Raw genomic sequence first — 18458 nt, 5'->3', positions numbered from 1 at the left:
TGACCCTGACGTACTCAAATTCCCTCACAATGAAGGCAAGCTACACCATACGCCATCTTTACCACCCTATCTACTTGTGCTGCCATCTTCACTGAGCTATAAACTTGGACTCCTGGATTCCTCTGTATATAAATGTTGTTAGGGGTCTTGCTATTAAACTGTATACTTTTGCCTTACTCTCACCTCACAAATGCAACACCTTGCAGTCTCTCGGCCAGGTGCCACTCCAACTGCCATTTCTCTTCCAATTTGTGCAGTTAATCTATATCCATTATATCTCTGCCATCCTTCCTCACAGTCTGCAACTTCTCCAATTTTGGTGCCATCGGTAAAATTACTAACCAACTCATCTACGTTTATATCCAGGTTATTTATATACATCACAAACATCAGAGGTCCCCGCACAGATTATAGTTTGTAGGTTAATTGGCCTCTGTATATTGCCCCTAGTATGTAGGGATGTGAAATGGGATAATACAGAACTAGTGTGGACAGGTGATTGGTGGTCAGCATGGATTTGGTGGGCGGAAGGTCCTGTTTCCATGCTGTATTTCCCGGTCAGTGGAAAATATGTAGAGATTAGTGTAGTTTAGTTTAGTTTAGTTTCAAAGGTTTCAAGGTTAGTTTATTGTCACATGTACCATTTAAGGTACAGTGAAATTTGAGTTACCAGTTTCGAGCCCCACAATGGGGGTCCCTCCATGCATGGATTCTGCCCCTCTACATCGGGGACCTGGGGTCGAGGGTACTGCACCGAGGAGTCCCTTGCAACCTGTTTCTCTCACGGTTCACAGACTCGCCAGCCGCCTGCCATTTTTGCGGGCTGGAAGAGTTTTCCACGTGGACATGGAGTGTGTGAGGTTGCAGCCCCTGTTCCAATATCTAAAGGGGCTGCTCCTTGCCTTCTGGCAGCATTTCACACTCACCATCCTCATCTTTGGACACCCTGCGCGTAGGGGAGATGGTAGGACCGAAGATGTCCTGATTGGGTCGCTCCTTGGCCTGGCCAAGCTGGCTATCTGGGAGTCAAGGCGCCAGGCAGAAGAGGACTCTGTCCGAGCCGGCTGCCTTCCCCTTCTCCGGGGTTACGTCCACGCCCAGATAGAAAGGGACTACGCTATCCACGGGTGCCCTGCGGGATTTCCGGGACCACAGGGGTTGGAATGGATCCACAATAAGGATGGGGAATTTGTGATTTAATATTTAAGAATATTTGCTTTATTTTGTTTATAGTGGTGGGTTAGTTTGTATTGTTTTGTATGGTAAATAGCACTTTTGTAAATAATTGATTTAAATTACTTTTGGTTAAAAAAAAAGTCCTTGTCGACCAATAATTACCCGTGCATTAATTCTGTTATGCGAGCTTTGCATCCTACACATTAGGGACAATTTACAATTTTACAGAAGCCAATTAACCTACAAACTGGCATTCTTTGGAATGTGAGATAAACCACAGCACCTGGAGGAATCCCACACGGTTTCAGGGAGAACGCACACTGTACAGACAGCAACTGTTGTCAGATTCGAACCCGGGACTTTGGTGCTGTGAGGTATCGCCCAGCCACAGTGCCGATAAAAGAACATATTCCTCACAGATATTTTTTAATAAACACGTCTGAATATTCTTCTTGAATCTCATACTTACCATAAGAGTATGCTAATGACTGTGATGACTAGGATATTGCGAGATTTTATTAATTGACTAAATGGAACAGATTTTAATTGTTTATTCTGTATATTTTCAAGCTGGAAGAAAAAACAGAAGGTTGCATCAGCTCAGCGGAAAGTGTCAGTTTTATTATTCACATCTCCTGATTCATATTGGGCATGCGATGGTCCAGAAACATGTGACAAGTCTGATATTCTTTGTTTTGCACACCCAAGGTTTGCAAATAGACGCCACATGAAGGGCACAAAGTTACAAAGTATCTGACGCCAGGTCCTCCTTTGTTCACAACCACCCACCCACCTCATGGCTGTTCACCCATGCCAGGTCATCCTTTGTTCTTGTATACAGTGTTACATACAGCTCTGTATACAACTCTGTATTCAGAGGATTGAGCAAGGTTGCAGAAGCATTGCAAAGATGCCTTGAAAACCTTGGCACAACCTCCTAAAATCTCAGCATTGTTTCTCTTCACCAAACTGCTAGCAAATGCGCCCTGGTAAAAATTAAATTTCAGCCCAATTAAATTAATGGCTTTATAAAAATATGCTGAATATTCTCCTACATTTAAAGTCAAATTAGAATCTGCAAAACTCCAAAACTAAATCTTGATTAATAGCACAAACTCCATAAATAGTGCTCTGCAATGTAGTTTGAATTTTTGTAACAATGTGCAATTTTTAAACACCATGTGGATACAAGGAACTGCAGATGCAGGTTTACAAAACCTGCTGCCTTACAACACCTGGTACCCGGGTACGATCCTGATTACAGTCGCTGTTTGTATGGAGTTTGTATTTCTCCTTGTGACCGCATTGGTAGTCTCCGGGTGCTCCAGTTTCCTCCCACACTCATCTTTAAATTGTCCCTATGTGTAGGATAGTGCTAGTGTACGGGGTGATCGCTGGTCAGCATGGACTCGGTGGACCAAAGGGCCTACTTCCGCACTGTATCTCTAAAGTCTAAAGTAAAATCGAACTCAAAAGCTCAATATTTTTCCTTTCTCAATATCATGCAATAGAGCCGTTTTCTACTAATAAATGTTTATAGGATAAAGCCCATGGGGAAAATGGCAAGAATCAGAGAGAGAATCAGTGAAACAATCTTGCTAATGATCTGAGAGTGATCCTATGTAATGTATATCTATAACGCTGAGAACTACATTCTGCATTCTGTATCTTTACTCAGCCTACTGTGCTTGAGTTTGGTTTGATTGTATTTATGGATAGCATTATCTGACTTGATTGGATAGCAGGCAAAACAAAACATTTCACTGTACTTACATGCACCCGAAACTAATAAACCTGAACCTCTTATAATGGAACGAGGCAAATGCGATCTTATCTCCAAATTACTGCTAATAAAAAAATCAAAAATAATTTTATCCATTGAGAGGTCACGACACACAGTTCATGTTGATCTCCTTTAGATTTGTTTAGTGTAGAGATGCAGGGCAGAAAACCAGCTTTTCGGCCACACGAGTCTGCGCTGACCAGCGATCCCCACACAACACTATCCAACACATCAGGGATAATTTACAATTTTAGCAAGCCAATCACCCTGCAAACCTAAACATCTTTGGAGTGTAGGAGGAAACCAGAGCTCCCAGAGAAAACCCACTCAGGTCACAGGGAGAACGTACAAACTCCGTACAGACAGCACCCATAGTCAGGATCAAACTCGGGTCTCTGGTGCTGTCAGGCAACAACTCTATCGCTGCGCCACCGTGTTGCCCTATTTGTGCAGTTGTTATAATACAGCTGCATATTTGTCAGGATATTCATGCCTAATTTTTTTGCAGTGAAGTCTGGTCAAAAATGTACGTCATTTTGTTTTTGGGTGAAGTCAGGTTTACATTATTAAATTTTTAATGATCGATTAACTTGGTGAAGACTTATCATCTGAAAACACGTGGATAACAAAAAACAAAGGAAGTGGGACAGACTTGTCAGACGAAACAATATCAAGCAGTTCTGTAGGGAAGAACCGCAGATGCTGGTTTATACCAAAGAGACCCAAAACTTTGGAGTAACAGCAGGTCGGACAGCATCTGGAGAAAAGGAATAGGTTGCGATTTGTGTCGGAACCCTTCTTCAGACTGAAAGGTAGAGAAGGCTCAAAATCAAGGAGTAATCACCTTATGAATAGATATCATGTGATAAGAGCAGAATTAGTCCATTCGGCCGATTATGTCTACTCTGCCATTCAATCATGGCTGATCAATCTCTCCCTCCTAACCCTATTCTGCATTTTCCCCCTAACCCCTGACACCCGTACTAATCAAGAATCTATCTAACTCTGCCTCAACAATATCCATTCACGGCCTCCCCAGCCTTCTGCAGCAAAAAAATCCACATTCACCAGCCTATGATAAAGATTTATTTTTTTAAATCTTTTTTTAAGAGAGACTATAAACTAATAGAAAGGGGGAAAAAGAGCAAGAAGGAAAGGAGATTACAAATATAAAGAATGTGGAGATAGATTCGGGAGATGTTGAGTATAGTTGTTCATCCAACCCTAAACTTAAGTTGTGACCTGGCATAGAAATTCTGCCTCGTCTCCCTCTTAAAGGAACGTCCTTTAATTCTGAGACTACGACATCTGATCCTAGACGCTCCGACAAGTGGAAACATCCTCTCCACATCCACTCGATATGAAAATAACCGAGCTCTGTATTAAAGAACTGAACAACCACGTAGCAATGAAATAAATGGTCTTGCCCCAATACCTCATCGTCGGTGAAAAGTACTGCTGGTGGAGTGATGCCATTTTTCTTTGCCATGAATCGAATTATTGATTCTGCTTCCTTAACCCTTCCCTTGGACAGTAGCCAGCGTGGAGATTCAGGAATAAACCTAGAATTAAACAAGGTATTCTGTAACAGAATTCTTGAAGCATCAAAGGACGTGAAATTACTACCACTATATTCTTGTTTAAGAAAGAATTGCAGATGCTGGAAAAATCGAAGGTAGACAAAAATGCTGGAGAAACTCAGTGGGTGAGACAGCATCTATGGGGCGAAGGAATAGGTGATGTTTCGGATCACGACCCTTCTTCAGACTGATGTGGGGGGGGGAGGGCGGGAAGAAGAAAGGAAGAGGCGGAGACAGTAGGCTGTGGGAGAGCTGGGGAGGGGAAGGAGGGAGAAAGCAAGGACTAACTGAAATTGGAGAAGTCAATGTTCATATTGCTGGGTTGTAAACTGTCCAAGCGAAATATTAAGTGCTGATCCTCCAATTTGTGGTGGGACTCACTCTGGCCATGGAGAAGGCCCAGGACAGAAAGGTCGGATTCGGAATGGGAGGGGGAGTTGAAATGCTAGGCTACTGGGAGATTGGGTTGGTTAATGTGAACCGAGCGGGGGTGATGGGCGAAGCGATCGCCAAGCCTGCGCTTGGTCTCACAGATGTGGAGCAGTTGACACCTAGAGCAGCGGATGCAATAGATGAGGTTGGAGGAGGTGAAGGTGAACCTCTGCCTCACCTGGAAAGACTGCTTGGGTCCTTGGATGGAGTCGAGGGGGGAGGTAAAGCGACAAGTGTGGCATTTCCTGCGGTTGCAAGGGAAAGTACTGGGGGAGGGGGTGGTTTGGGTGAGAAGGGACGATTTGACCAGGGAGTTATGGAGGGAGCGGTCTCTGTGGAAAGCCGAAAGGGGAGGAGATGGAAAGATGTGGCCAATGATGGGATCCTGTTGGAGGTGGCGAAAATGTTGGAGTATTATCTGTTGTGTGTGACGGCTGGTGGGGTGGAAGGTGAGGACAAGGGGACTCTGTCCGTGTTATGAGTGGGGGGGATGGGGAGTGAGAGCGGAGCTACGGGATATAGACGAGACCCTGGTAAGAGCCTCATCTATAGTCGAAAAGGGGAACCCCCGTTCCCTAAAGAATGAGGTCATCTCCGATGTCCTGGTTTGGAACACCTCATCCTGTGGGCAGATGCGGCGTAGACTGAGGAATTGGGAGTAGGGTATAGAGTCCTTACAGGAAGCAGGGTGGGAAGAAATGTAGTCCAGATAGCCATGGGAGTCAGTGGGTTTGTAGTAGCTGTCGGTCAGTAGTCTGTTACCTGCGATGGAGATAGTGAGATCTAGAAACGGTAGGGAGATGTCGGAAATGGTCCAGGTGAATTTCAGTGCCTGATGGAAGTTGGCGGTGAAATGGGTGAAGTCAGTGAGTTCTGCATGGGTGCAGGAGGTAGCAATAATGCAGTTGTTAATGTAGCGAAGGTAGAGTTTGGGGATAGGGGTACGGTACGCCTTGAACAAAGATTGTTCTCCGCTGCCCGCCAGCAGGCCGCAGCCGCCACCTTATCTAAGTCCTCGGCACAGCACCGGGCCTGAAGTGTCCACGCTGCAGACCCTCACACTACGGGTTTGATTGCGCTGGGTCCTAGTGCCCCCCCCCAACACAGGGAACCTCAGTGGTTGATCCATGTGACCCCAGCTCCTCCCCACCCACACTATAGTCCTCATAACCCACTCCTTCCTGACCATCCATCACCCCCCCTACCAGACAACGCCTCAGTCCATTCAACTGGCTTCCTCCAGCCACAACCCCCATCCTTGCCATGTGTTCACCATCCCCCCTGACCTCCCCCTCTCTGATATCAAATGGTCTGTCCTCAACAGAGGCCTCACCTTTGTTTCCCTCCGTCCCCACCTCAATGAGTTCCACATCTGCCACGATGTGGAGCTCTTATTCCTTCACCTCTGCATTTAAACCTTTTCCATGGGAAAGAGTCCACACCCCCCAAGGATGGGGGTTGTGGCTGGAGGAAGCCAGTTGAATGGTGGTGAAAATGACGGAGGATTATTTGTTGTATGTAACGGCTAGTGGGGTGGTAGGTGAGGACTAGAAGGACTGTCCATGTTAAGAGTGGGGGTTGGGGAGTGATAGCAGTGTTACGGGGTATGGAAGAAATCCTGATGAGAGCCTCATCTATGGTCGAAGAGGGGAACCCCCGTTCCCTAAAGTATGCGGACATCTCTGATGCCCTGGTTTGGAACACCAATGCAGTCGTCAATGTAGCAGAGGTAGAGTTCGGGGGTAGGGCCACGGTACGCCTTGAACAATGATTGTTCGACATACCCGACAAAGAGGCAGGCATAGCTGGGGCCCATGCGCGTGCCCATGGCTAGACCTTGGATTTGGAGGAAATGGTAGGAGCCAAAGGAAAAGTTGTTGAGGGTAAGGACCAGCTCCGCTAGGCGGAGGAGAGTATTTGTAGATGGGGATTGGATGGTTCTGCGGTCGAGGAAGAAACGGAGGGGGAAAGGAGGTGTAGAGTGACTGGATATCCATGGGGAAGATGAGGGAGTGGGGGCCTGCAAAACAGAAGTCATGGAGGAGTCGAAGAATGTGTGAGGTGTCTTGGACATAGGTTGGGAGGGATTTGATCAGGGGGGATAGGATGGAGTCGAGGTATGTGGAAATAAGTTTGGTGGGACAAGAACAAGCAGAAACAATAGGTCTGCCAGGATAGTCAGGTTTGTGGATTTTGGGGAGAAGGTAAAATCGGGCCATGCGGGGCTGGGGAACTATGAGGTTGGAGGCTTGGGAGGGCAGGGAGCTGGAAGTGATGAAACCAGTGATGGTGTTTGAGATAATGGCCTGGTGCTCTTCTGTGGGGTCATGGTCCAAGGATAAGTAGGAGCAGGTGTCTGAGAGTTGGCGCCTGGCCTCAGACCCGTAAAGGTCAGCGCGGCAGACTACCGCGGCACCTCCCTCGTCGGCAGGTTTGATCACCCAGTCGGGATTGTTGCAGGGTGAGTGGATGGCTGTACATTCAAGGGGGGAGTGGTTAGGATGAGAAAGGGAAGTGGAGAAGTTGTGGCGGTTGTTGTCCTGCCAGCAGTTTAAAATAAAAAGGTCTAAAGCAGGTAGATCGCCATGAGGGGGAGTCCAAGAGGAGGGGGTCTGTTGGAGACGGGAGAATGGGTCATCACTCGCCTCATCTTCCCATCTCCTTCCCTGTCTGCTTTCCGCAAAGACCGCTCCCTCCGTAACACCCTGGTCAATTCGTCCCTTCCCACCCGTACCACCCCCTCCCCTTGCAACCGTAAGAAATGCTACACTTGTCGCTTTACCTCCCCCCTTGACTCCATTCAAGAACCCAAGCAGTCATTCCAGGTCGACAGAGGTTCACCTGCACCTCCTCCAACCTCATCTATTGCATCTGCTGCTCTAGATGCCAGCTGATCTACATCGGTGAGACCAAGCTTCGCCGAACACCTCTGCTCGATCCGCAATAACCAACCTGATCTCCCGGTGGCTCAGCACTTCAACTCCCCCTCCCATTCCGAATCTGACATTTCTGTCCTGGGCCACCTCCATGGCCAGAGTGAGGACCACCGGAAATTGGAGGAGTAGCACCTCATATTTCGCTAGGGCAGTTCATACCCCAGCGGCATGAACATTGACTTCTCCAATTTCAGGTAGTCCTCACTGTCTCCTCCCCTTCTCAGCTCTCCCTCAGCCCTCTGGCTCCTCCTCTTCCTTTCTTCTTCCCCCCCCCCCCCCCCCCCCCCCATCCTACATCAGTCTGAACAACGGTTTCAGCCCGAAATGTTGCCTATTTCCTTTGCTCCATAGATACTGCCGCACCCGCTGAGTTTCTCCAGCACTTTTGTCTACCTTTGATTTTCCAGCATCTGCAGTTCCTTCTCAAACATGCTGCCTCAACACCTGACTTTTCCGGCATTTTTGTCTACCTACCGCTATATTCTTAACAATATGATATGATACGATAAAATTTTATTCATCCCCATGGGGGAAATTGATCTGCCAACAGTCACAACACACAAGGTACATGAAAACATGAAATTAACAATAAATTAAAGGTGAGAAAAATAATAAAAAGACTAACGACCGTTGGCTGGATGCCGTGTGCACAGCGGCTTAACCAGGACAAATGAACAAACAAACAAACGGATGCAGGCTTATCTCCTGGGCAGAGGATTCTAAACGAGAGACCAGGACAATAAGAGTGGCACAGGGGCGCAACTCGTAGAGCTGCTGCCTCACAGTGCCAGAGACCCCAGTATGGTCCTGACATCTGGTTCTGTCTGTGTGGAGATTGCATGAATCCTGAATGTCTTTGGAGTGTGGGAAGAAACCGGAGAACCCAGAGAAAACCCACACGGTCACAGGGAGAATGTACAAACTCCGTACAGACAGCACTCATAGTGAGGATCAAACCAAGGTCACTGGCTCTGTAAGGCAACAACTCTACCGCTGTGCCACCTTGCCGCCCTGATGGGACATATCCCAGGTTATTGAAAGAGGAGATTGCAGGAGCCTTGACAAAGATCTTTTCATCTTCTCTAGCCGCAGACGGGGTCCTGGAGGACAGGAGAGGGACTAATGTCACCTTACGGCACCATCTCTGACATCTCTCTCCCTGTTCTTGATTTCTCCATCTCCAACACAGTGGACAGACTATCGACTGGCAGGTGATAGGTTGAAATGTGTAGGAAGGAACTGTAGATGCTGGTTTACACCAAAGATAGATACATAATGCTGGAGTAACTCAGCGGGACAGACAGCATCTCTAGAGAGAAGGAATGGGTGATTTACAGGTCTAGACCTATCTTCAGACAGATACAGGTGAGGGGGTTTTTCGATGGTCATATTTTGGTTATCTTGATCAGAATTAATCCCAGTGACACCAGCATTGTAAGGTCATTACCTACTGATTAATTGGGTTGCAGGTTGAAAGTTCTACATACCACCACAAAGGAATGTACAGCAAACTGATCAGGCTCAGGATCAATATCAACATTCTCCATCCTCTCACGAAATAGGCAATAAAAGGCAGCATCATGTAACCCACGGCATAAAAACAGCCAATTCCAAGTGTAGAGTATGTAATTCGAATGGATTTCTGCATAAGTTCAGATCCTGCAAGAGTATATAACAAGGTTCAGTGATTCGTGAGTTCATTTTCATTCACTGCCCCTCTGGAACTTTTATATTCAACTAAAAGTTGCCAACATTAAATTACCTGCTTAACCATAAACCAAGCCATGTGAAGCTTGAAGAATTCCACCTTAATGAGGCCACTTATCAAACAGCACCAAGATGTATTAAAAAGCAGCACATAATAGAGAACAAAGTTTTTATTTTTAATCATGTGTCAGGGCATTTGAATGCCTCTGACAACATCTAGCCTCTTTGATAATGGTTTAATGATACATTTTTTAATCATGTGTACCAAATTTCAGTGGAATTCATTTTCTCCATACTGATCAGTAAGATATTGCCATAGATAATAGGGCGGCACGGTGGCACAGCAGTAGAGTTCCTGCTTTCTAGTGCTTTCAGAGTCGGAGACACAGGTTCAATCCTGACTACGGGTGCTGTCTGTAAGGAGTTTGTATGTTCTACCTGTGATCGTGTGTATTTTGAATTGAATACCTTTATTGTCATTCAGACCTTATGGTCTGAACGAAATTTTGTGCCTGCAGTCATACATACAATCATACAATAATAAACAACAATAAACACAAATTAACATCCACCACAGTGTATCCTCCAAGCACCTCCTCACTGTGGTGGAGGCAAAAATCTTAGGGTTACTGTCTCTTCCCTCCTCTTCTCCCTCTGCGCTGAGAGAGATCTGATCGCAATCAAAACTGAATAATTAAATGTAGAAAAAGAGCGAAGAAATAGCATGAATGTAACTTCCATGAATGAAACTTACCAAGCACAAACGCAGTCACATAGTTTGAAACCTCACCGATGCCTCTGAGGAAATTGATCAGGCAGAAGATTTCCCAGCTGGGTGACAATGTGATAAGCAGATTGAATAAAATCTGTACCCCCATAGTTCCAAACAAAACAATCTTCCTCCCAAACCTCGAAAACAGAATAAAGCTTTCAATTATATACAGCACTGCACGCTTACTGACCAAAGTATCCACGTAAACATATGCATGTATTTGAACACATTTAGCTTAGTTTAGTTATGAGACACAGCATGGAAACAGGCCTCATTTGATAAGGTCCCACATAGGAGATTAGTGGGCAAAATGAGGGCACATGGTATTGAGGATAGAGTGCGGACATGGATGGAGAAGTGGTTGGCAGACAGGAAACAAAGAGTAGGGATTAACTGGTCCATTTCAGAATGACAGGAAGTAACTAGTGGGGTACAGCAAGGCTCGGTGCTGGGACCGCAACTATTTACAATATACATCAATGATTTTGATGAAGGGATTCAAAGTAATATTAGCAAATTTGCAGATGATACAAAGCTGGGTGGCCGTGTGAATCGTGAGGAGGATGCTATGAGAATTCAGGGTGACTTGGACATGTTGGGGGAGTGGGCAGATGCATGGCAGATGAAGTTTAATGCGGATAAATGTGAGGTTGTCCACTGGTAGCAAAAACAGCAAAGCAGATTACTATCTAAATGGTGTCAAGTTGGGAAAAGGAAGTACAACAGGATCTGGGGGTCCTTGTTTATCAGTCTATGAAAGTAAGCATGCAGGTACAGCAGGCAGTGAAGAAAGCGAATGGCATGTTGGCCTTTATAACATGAGGAATCGAATATAGGAGCAAAGAGGTCCTTCTGCAGTTGTACAGAGCCCTAGTGAGACCAAACCTGGAGTATTGTGCGCAGTTTGGGTCCCCTAATTTGAGGAAGGACATTCTTGGTATTGAGGGAGGGCAGCGTAGGTTTACAAGGTTAATTCCCGGGATGGCGGGACTGTCATATGCTGAGAGAATGGAGCAACTGGGCTTGTACACTGGAGTTTAGGAGGATGAGAGGGTATCTCATTGAAACATATATGATTGTTAAGGGTTTGGACACGCTAGAGGCAGGAAACATGTTCCCGATGTTGGGGGAGTTCAGAAACGGGCCACAGTTTAAGAATAAGGATAAGCCATTTAGAACAGAGACGAGGAAACACTTTTTCTCACAAGGAGTGGTGAGTCTGTGGAATTCTCTGCCTCAGATGGCGGTGGAGACAGGTTCTCAGGATGCTTTCAAGAGAGAGCTGATAGGGCTCTTAAAAATAGCGCAGTCAGGGGATATGGGGAGAAGGCAGGAACAGGGTACTGATTGGGGATGTTCAACCATGATCACATTGAATGCCGATGCTGGCACCTATTGTCTATTATCTTTCGGTCCACCGAGTTCATGCTGACCAGCAATCGCCATACATTAGTTTTATCCTACACACTCGGGACCATTTGCAGAAGACAATTAACTTACAAACCTGCACGTCTTTGGTAGGAAACTGGAGCAATCGGCGAAAACAACGCAGGCACGGGGAGAACGTACAAACTCCATGCAGACAGCACCCATGGTCGGGATCGAACCTGGGTGTCCGGCACTGAAACGCAGCAACTCTAGCACTGCGCCTCTGTGCCACCCCTAAGATTTGTTAAGGTAAGTATATTATAAACAGGTGTACAGTAGAGATTATGTTGACTGGTTGCATCATGGCCTGTTTTAGCAACTTGAATGCCCAGGAGCAAAGAAGACTGCAAATGTTGTGAACACTGACCTGTCCATCACAGGTTCTGATCTCCCCCACCTTCAAAGGGATTTTACCGGATCAGAAATTCTCATTTCACCCCTGCCATCACGAAGAAGGTACAGGAGCCTGAAACTGCAACTTCCAGGTTAAGGAGCAGCTTCTTCCCTACTGCCATCAGGCTATTAAATGCCACAATCTCAAATAAGCTCTGAACTTCAGTGACTATTATTGTTATTATTGCACTATTTTGGTTTGTCTGTTTTTTATGTGTATGACTAAGTGGGACCCGTTGGGTCCCAGCATCACACGGTAGGGCTGGTCCCCCAACGCAATATTCCACCTCTCCACTAATTCCAATATTGGTGGCCAGTGGGGAGGCTTTCTGGAGCGCTAGTATGGGTGTTGTGCGCTGAAGAGACTGGTTTCCAGAGGGCTAGTATGGACATTGTGGGCCGAATGGATTCTTGGGCTGGCGGCTCAGTCACTCAAGCCTGTTCTGCTGGCAGCTCACTCATTCACGGCTGGTGGGCTGGCAGTTGACTCACGGCTATTCCTTGAAATTCCATTTCAAGCAGGGTGGCAGGCCACCAAATTCAAGTGCAGTTTCATACCACTTCAAGCAGGGTGCAAGGCCACTAATGACAGTGAGTCGTGACCTCTACATCCCCCATCTTGCAGAGACTGAGCCACGCCCACATTTTCGGGTTTTATAGTCCCTCCCCCTCCCACCAGAAGGGGCGTGGCCTTCATTGCGTGATTGACAGGAGAGAGAATCTCAACATTTAAAAAAAACTAATAACTCTTTTGTTTTTTATCAATAGGAAAAATCCTCGGCACCTGATGAGTGGAGGGGGACTCTGAGTAAGATGGCCAAAAATCACAGCCCTACATGGTAGCGTTTTTTCTTAAATCAATATAAAGTGGTCAGGATTAAATTTTAATTATATATGGAAGGCAAGGCAGCTTTAATTAGGCAAGGCAGCTTTAATTAGGCAAGGCAGCTCTCGCACCTTCAAACCAAAGGCATCACAGCTTCAGCACTTTCAAACCAAAGGCAAATCAGCTTCAGCACTTTTCAAACCAAAGCAACGCAGCTTCAGCACTTTCAAACCAAAGACAACACAGCTTCAGCACTTTCCAACCAAAGACCACACAGCTTCAGTGCTTTCAAACCAAAGGCTAGACAGCTTCAGCACTTTCAAACCAAAGGCAAATCAGCTTCAGCACTTTTCAAACCAAAGCAACGCAGCTTCAGCACTTTCAAACCAAAGACAACACAGCTTCAGCACTTTCCAACCAAAGACCACACAGCTTCAGTGCTTTCAAACCAAAGGCTAGACAGCTTCAGCACTTTCAAACCAAAGGCAACACAGCTCTTGCTCCCCATCTTGCAGAGAACTCCACACTTCCGGGTTTTAAAGTCCCTCCGGCAGGGGCGTGGCCTTCAGGAGAGAGAATCTCAACATTTTTTAAACACTAATAACTCTTTTATTGGTCATCGATAGAAGAAATCCTCTTGTCCTGCGCAGCGGAGGGGGTCTCTGAGTAAGATGGGCAAAAATCACAGCCGTAAGTGACAGCGTTTTTTCTAAAATCAATATACAGAGCAACAGGAAGCGGTCAAGATGAGAGTTTTAGTAATATAGATAGATATATATATATGTGTGTGTGTGTGTGTGTGTGTGTGTTTATATATATATACTAGACTAAGTGCAGACCCGTTGGGTCTGTTGCCCGAACATGCGGTAGAGAGAGGGAGGGGGGAGAGAGGGAGGAAAGAGGGAGGGAGAGGGAGAGAGGGAGAGAGAGGGAGGGGGGGGAGGGAGGGAGAAGGAGGGAGGAAGGGGAGGGACAGGGAGGGGGGAGAGGGTGGGGGGAGAGTGAGGGGGAAGGAGGGCGGGGGGGGGGGGGGGGAGAGGGAGAGGGAGGGGAGAGGGAGTACAATAAACCCATCGTAAATCGAAAATATTGTAAGTCAAAACACATTTAATACAATTTGATCACATGACCAGAAGTGAGCGGTGGCTCGCTGTCGTTGCCCAGCGTTTGCACCGTTGTAAAGTCGAAATATCGTAAGTCAAAGGCCAGGGGAGCCGTTGGTGCGAGGAGGAGTTACCTGGAGCTCTGAGTATAAAAACAGCACAGGGCTTGCTTCTACAGAGGCCCGGGGAGCCGTTGGTGCGAGGAGGAGTTACCTGGAGCTGTGAGTATAAAAACAGCGTGGGGCTTGCTTCTACAGAGGCCCGGGGAGCCGTTGGTGCGAGGAGGAGTTACCTGGAGCTGTGAGAGTACCCAAATCTGCAACGTTCCATCTCACTTCCAGAGAAGGAGTCTGGTGGAAGCCTCTGATTGGTGGAAGAGGACCAGAGGAAACAGCTGATTGGGTGCAACCCCGGGTTTACATTTCTGCTTTCAGGTTAAGGATTCTGGGAGTTAAGGATTCTGGGAGTTAAGGATTCTGGGAGTTAAGGCCCAGGAGCCGTTACTGAGGGAGGAGCGACGTTTGTGTGGTGAGTTCAAAAACCCATCGCGGGGCTTGTTTCAACAGAGGCCCAGGAGCCGTTACAGGGGGAGGAGCCAAAATCTGCAACGTTCCATTCGCAGATCACACTTCAAATTAAGGGGGCTGGTGGAAGCCTCTGATTGGTCGAACGGACTAGAGGAAGCAGCTGATTGGCTTGTATCCCGGGTAAGGCTTTATTGTATTCGGATAAGGGGGAGAATGAGGGCCAGGGCAGTTTACTGTTCTGGATGTCAGATGTGGGAGGTCATGGAGTCTGAGTGCTCTCCAGACGTCCACATCTGCGCCAGGTGCGTCAAGATGGGGCTCCTAAGGGACCGTGTTAGGAACCTGCAGCAGCAACTCGATGACCTCTGTCTGCTCAGGGAGAGCGAGGAGGTCATAGAAAGGAGTTACAGGGAGGTGGTCACTCCAAGACCACGGGAGACAGAAAACTGGGTCACAGTTAGGAAGGGCAACGGGCAGAGGCAGGGGCTGGTGAGTACCCCGGTGGCTGTACACCTTGAAAATAAGTACTCATGTTTGAGTAAGGGTGGGGGAGACAGCCTACCTGGGGGCAGCGACAGCGGCCGGGCCTCTGGCACAAAGACCGGTCCTGTTGCTCAGAAGGGTAAGGAAAAGAAGAGGTGGGCAATTGTAATAGGGGACTCTATAGTCAGGGGGTCGGATAGGCCATTCTGTGGACGCAGACAGGAGACCCGGATGGTAGTTTGCCTCCCTGGTGCCAGGGTCAGGGATGTGTCTGAACGTGTCCAAGAAATCCTGAAATGGGAGGGAGAGGAGCCTGAGGTTGTGGTGCATATAGGTACCAACGACATAGGTAAAAAAAGAGAAGAGGTCCTGAAAGAAGAATTTAGGGAGTTAGGTAGAGAGTTAAGGAGAAGGACTGCAAAGGTAACAATCTCAGGATTACTGTCTGTGCCACGCGACAGTGAGAGTAGGAATGGAGCGAGGTGGAGCATAAATGAGTGGATGAGGTACTGGTGCAGTGGATATGGATTCAAGTTTCTGGATCATTGGGACCTCTTTTGGGGAAGGTGCGACCTGTACAGAAAGGACGGGTTGCACTTGAACTCGAGGGGGACCAATATCATGGCGGGGAGATTTGCAAAGGCTACTGGGGAGAATTTAAACTTGTATGGTTGGGGGGAGGGACTCAAATTGGGAAAGCTAGCAGTCAGTGTGTGAGGCAGGAGGCAGAGAATGGTAGCACTCTGACCCAAAATGTAGGGGAGAGAGAAGAAAAAGACAATAAACAGAGAATAAGAGGGGGTGGGTTTCTTAAATGTGTATATTTTAATGCTAGGAGCATTGTAAGAAAGGTGGATGAACTTAGAGCCTGGATTGACAGCTGGAAGTATGATGTTGTGGCGATCAGTGAAACATGGTTGCAGGAGGGCTGTGATTGGAAACTAAATATTCCAGGATTTCGTTGCTTCAGGTGTGATAGAATTGGAGGGGCAAGAGGTGGAGGTGTTGCATTGCTTATCAGGGAAGATATTACAGCAGTGCTTTGGCAGGATAGATTAGAGGGCTCGTCTAGGGAGGCTATTTGGGTGGAACTGAGAAATGGGAAAGGGGTAGCAACACGCATTATAGACCGCCAAATGGGGAGCGAGAATTGGAAGAGCAAATATGTAAGGAGATTGCAGATATTAGTAGTAAGCACAAGGTAGTGATTGTGGGAGCATTGTAATTTCAATTTTCCACACATAGACTGGGAAACACATTCTGTAAATGGGCTGGATGGGTTGGAGTTTGTAAAATGTGTGCAGGATAGTTTTTTGCAGCAATACATAGAAGGACCTACTAGAGAAGGGGCGGTGCTGGACCTCCTGTTAGGAAATGAGACGGGTCAGATGGCAGAGGTATGCGTTGGGGAACAGTTCAGGACCAGTGATCACAATACCATTAGTTTCAATATAATTATGGAGAGGGTCAGAACTGGACCTAGGGTTGAGATTTTTGATTGGAGAAAGGCTAACTTTGAGGAGATGCGAAAAGGATTTAAAAGGAGTAAATTGGGACAGTTTGTTCTATGGGAAAGATGTGGTAGAGAAATGGAGTACATTTAAAGGTGAACTTTTAAGAGTACAGAATCTTTATGTCCCTGTTCGGTTGAAAGGAAATAGTAAAAATTGGAAAGAGCCACGGTTTTCAAGGGAAATTGGACACTTGGTTCGGAAAAAGAGAGAGATCTACAATAATTATAGGCAGCATGGAGTAAATGAGGTGTTTGAGGAGTAATAAACAATGTAAAAAGAATCTTAAGAAAGAAATTAAAAAAACTATAAGAAGATATGAGGTTGCTTTGGCAAGTAAGGTGAAAGTAAATCCAAAGGGTTTCTACAGCTATATTAATAGCAAAAGGATAACGAGGGATAAAATTGGTCCATTAGAGAGTCAGGGTGGACAGCTATCTGCAGAGCCAAAAGAGATGGGGGAGATATTGAACAATTTCTTTTCTTCGGTATTCACCAAGGAGAAGGATATTGAATTATGTGAGGTAAGGGAAACAAGTAGAGTAGCTATGGAAACTATGAGATTCAAAGAAGAGGAAGTACTGACACTTTTGAGAAATATAAAAGTGGATAAGTCTCCAGGTCCGGACAGGATATTCCCTAGGACATTGAGGGAAGTTAGTGCAGAAATAGCTGGGGCTATGACAGAAATATTTCAAATGTCATTAGAAACGGGAATAGTACCGGAGGATTGGCGTACTGCGCATGTTGTACCATTGTTTAAAAAGGGGTCTAAGAGTAAACCTAGCAATTATAGACCTGTTAGTTTGACGTCAGTGGTGGGCAAATTAATGGAAAGGATACTTAGAGATAATATATATAAGCATCTGGATAAACAGGGTCTGATTAGGAACAGTCAACATGAATTTGTGCCTGGAAGGTCATGTTTGACTAATCTTCTTGAATTTTTTGAAGAGGTTACTCGGGAAATTGATGAGGGTAAAGCAGTGGATGTTGTATATATGGACTTCAGTAAGGCCTTGACAAGGTTCCTCACGGAAGTTTGGTTAAGAAGGTTCAATGGTTGGATATTAATGGTGGAAGTAGCAAGATGGATTTCAACAGTGGCTGAATGGGAGATGCCAGAGAGTAATGGTGGATGGTTGTTTGTCAGGTTGGAGGCCAGTGACTAGTGGGGTGCCACAGGGATCTGTGTTGGGTCCACTGTTGTTTGTCATGTACATCAATGATCTGGATGATGGTGTAGTAAATTGGATTAGTGAGTATGCAGATATACTAAGATAGGTGGGGTTGTGGATAATGAAGTAGATTTTCAAAGTCTACAGAGAGATTTATGCCAGTTGGAAGAGTGGGCTGAAAGATGGCAGATGGAGTTTAATGCTGATAAGTGTGAGGTGCTACATCTTGGCAGGACAAATCAAAATAGGACGTACATGGTAAATGGTAGGGAATTGAATAATGCAGGTGAACAGAGGGATCTGGGAATAACTGTGCACAGTTCCCTGAAAGTGGAATCTCATGTAGATACGGTGGTAAAGAAAGCTTTTGGTGTGCTGGCCTTTATAAATCAGAACATTGAGTATAGAAGTAGGGATATAATGTTAAAATTGTACAAGGCATTGGTGAGGCCAATTCTGGAGTATGGTGTACAATTTTGGTCGCCTAATTATAGGAAGGATGTCAACAAAATAGAGAGAGTACAGAGGAGATTTACTAGAATGTTGCCTGGGTTTCAGCAACTAAGATACAGAGAAAGGGATGATTTAAACTAATGTGGCAGGGGGATGGGTACAAGAGCAGA

At 46.2% G+C, this 18458-nt stretch overlaps 1 protein-coding gene across 1 annotated transcript in view; it reads right to left on the bottom strand.

Moving 5' to 3' along the window:
* The window catches only part of LOC116978252 (solute carrier family 22 member 5-like), a 306466-nt gene that overhangs the window by 10640 nt on the left and 277368 nt on the right, over positions 1-18458 (bottom strand). Inside the window, exons 3-6 of the mRNA XM_033029253.1 lie at positions 10369-10523; positions 9395-9566; positions 4395-4521; positions 1646-1746 (exon numbers count right to left, since the gene is read on the bottom strand). Coding sequence (XP_032885144.1) covers positions 1646-1746; positions 4395-4521; positions 9395-9566; positions 10369-10523 — 555 coding nt within the window. The remainder of the gene's footprint in view (positions 1-1645; positions 1747-4394; positions 4522-9394; positions 9567-10368; positions 10524-18458) is intronic.

Source organism: Amblyraja radiata, chromosome 11 (assembly GCF_010909765.2).
Source record: "Amblyraja radiata isolate CabotCenter1 chromosome 11, sAmbRad1.1.pri, whole genome shotgun sequence".
In the NCBI taxonomy this organism is placed as follows: Eukaryota; Metazoa; Chordata; class Chondrichthyes; order Rajiformes; family Rajidae; genus Amblyraja; species Amblyraja radiata.
Note: the sequence above shows the minus strand (reverse complement) of the source record. Positions and strands in the feature narration are given on the sequence as shown.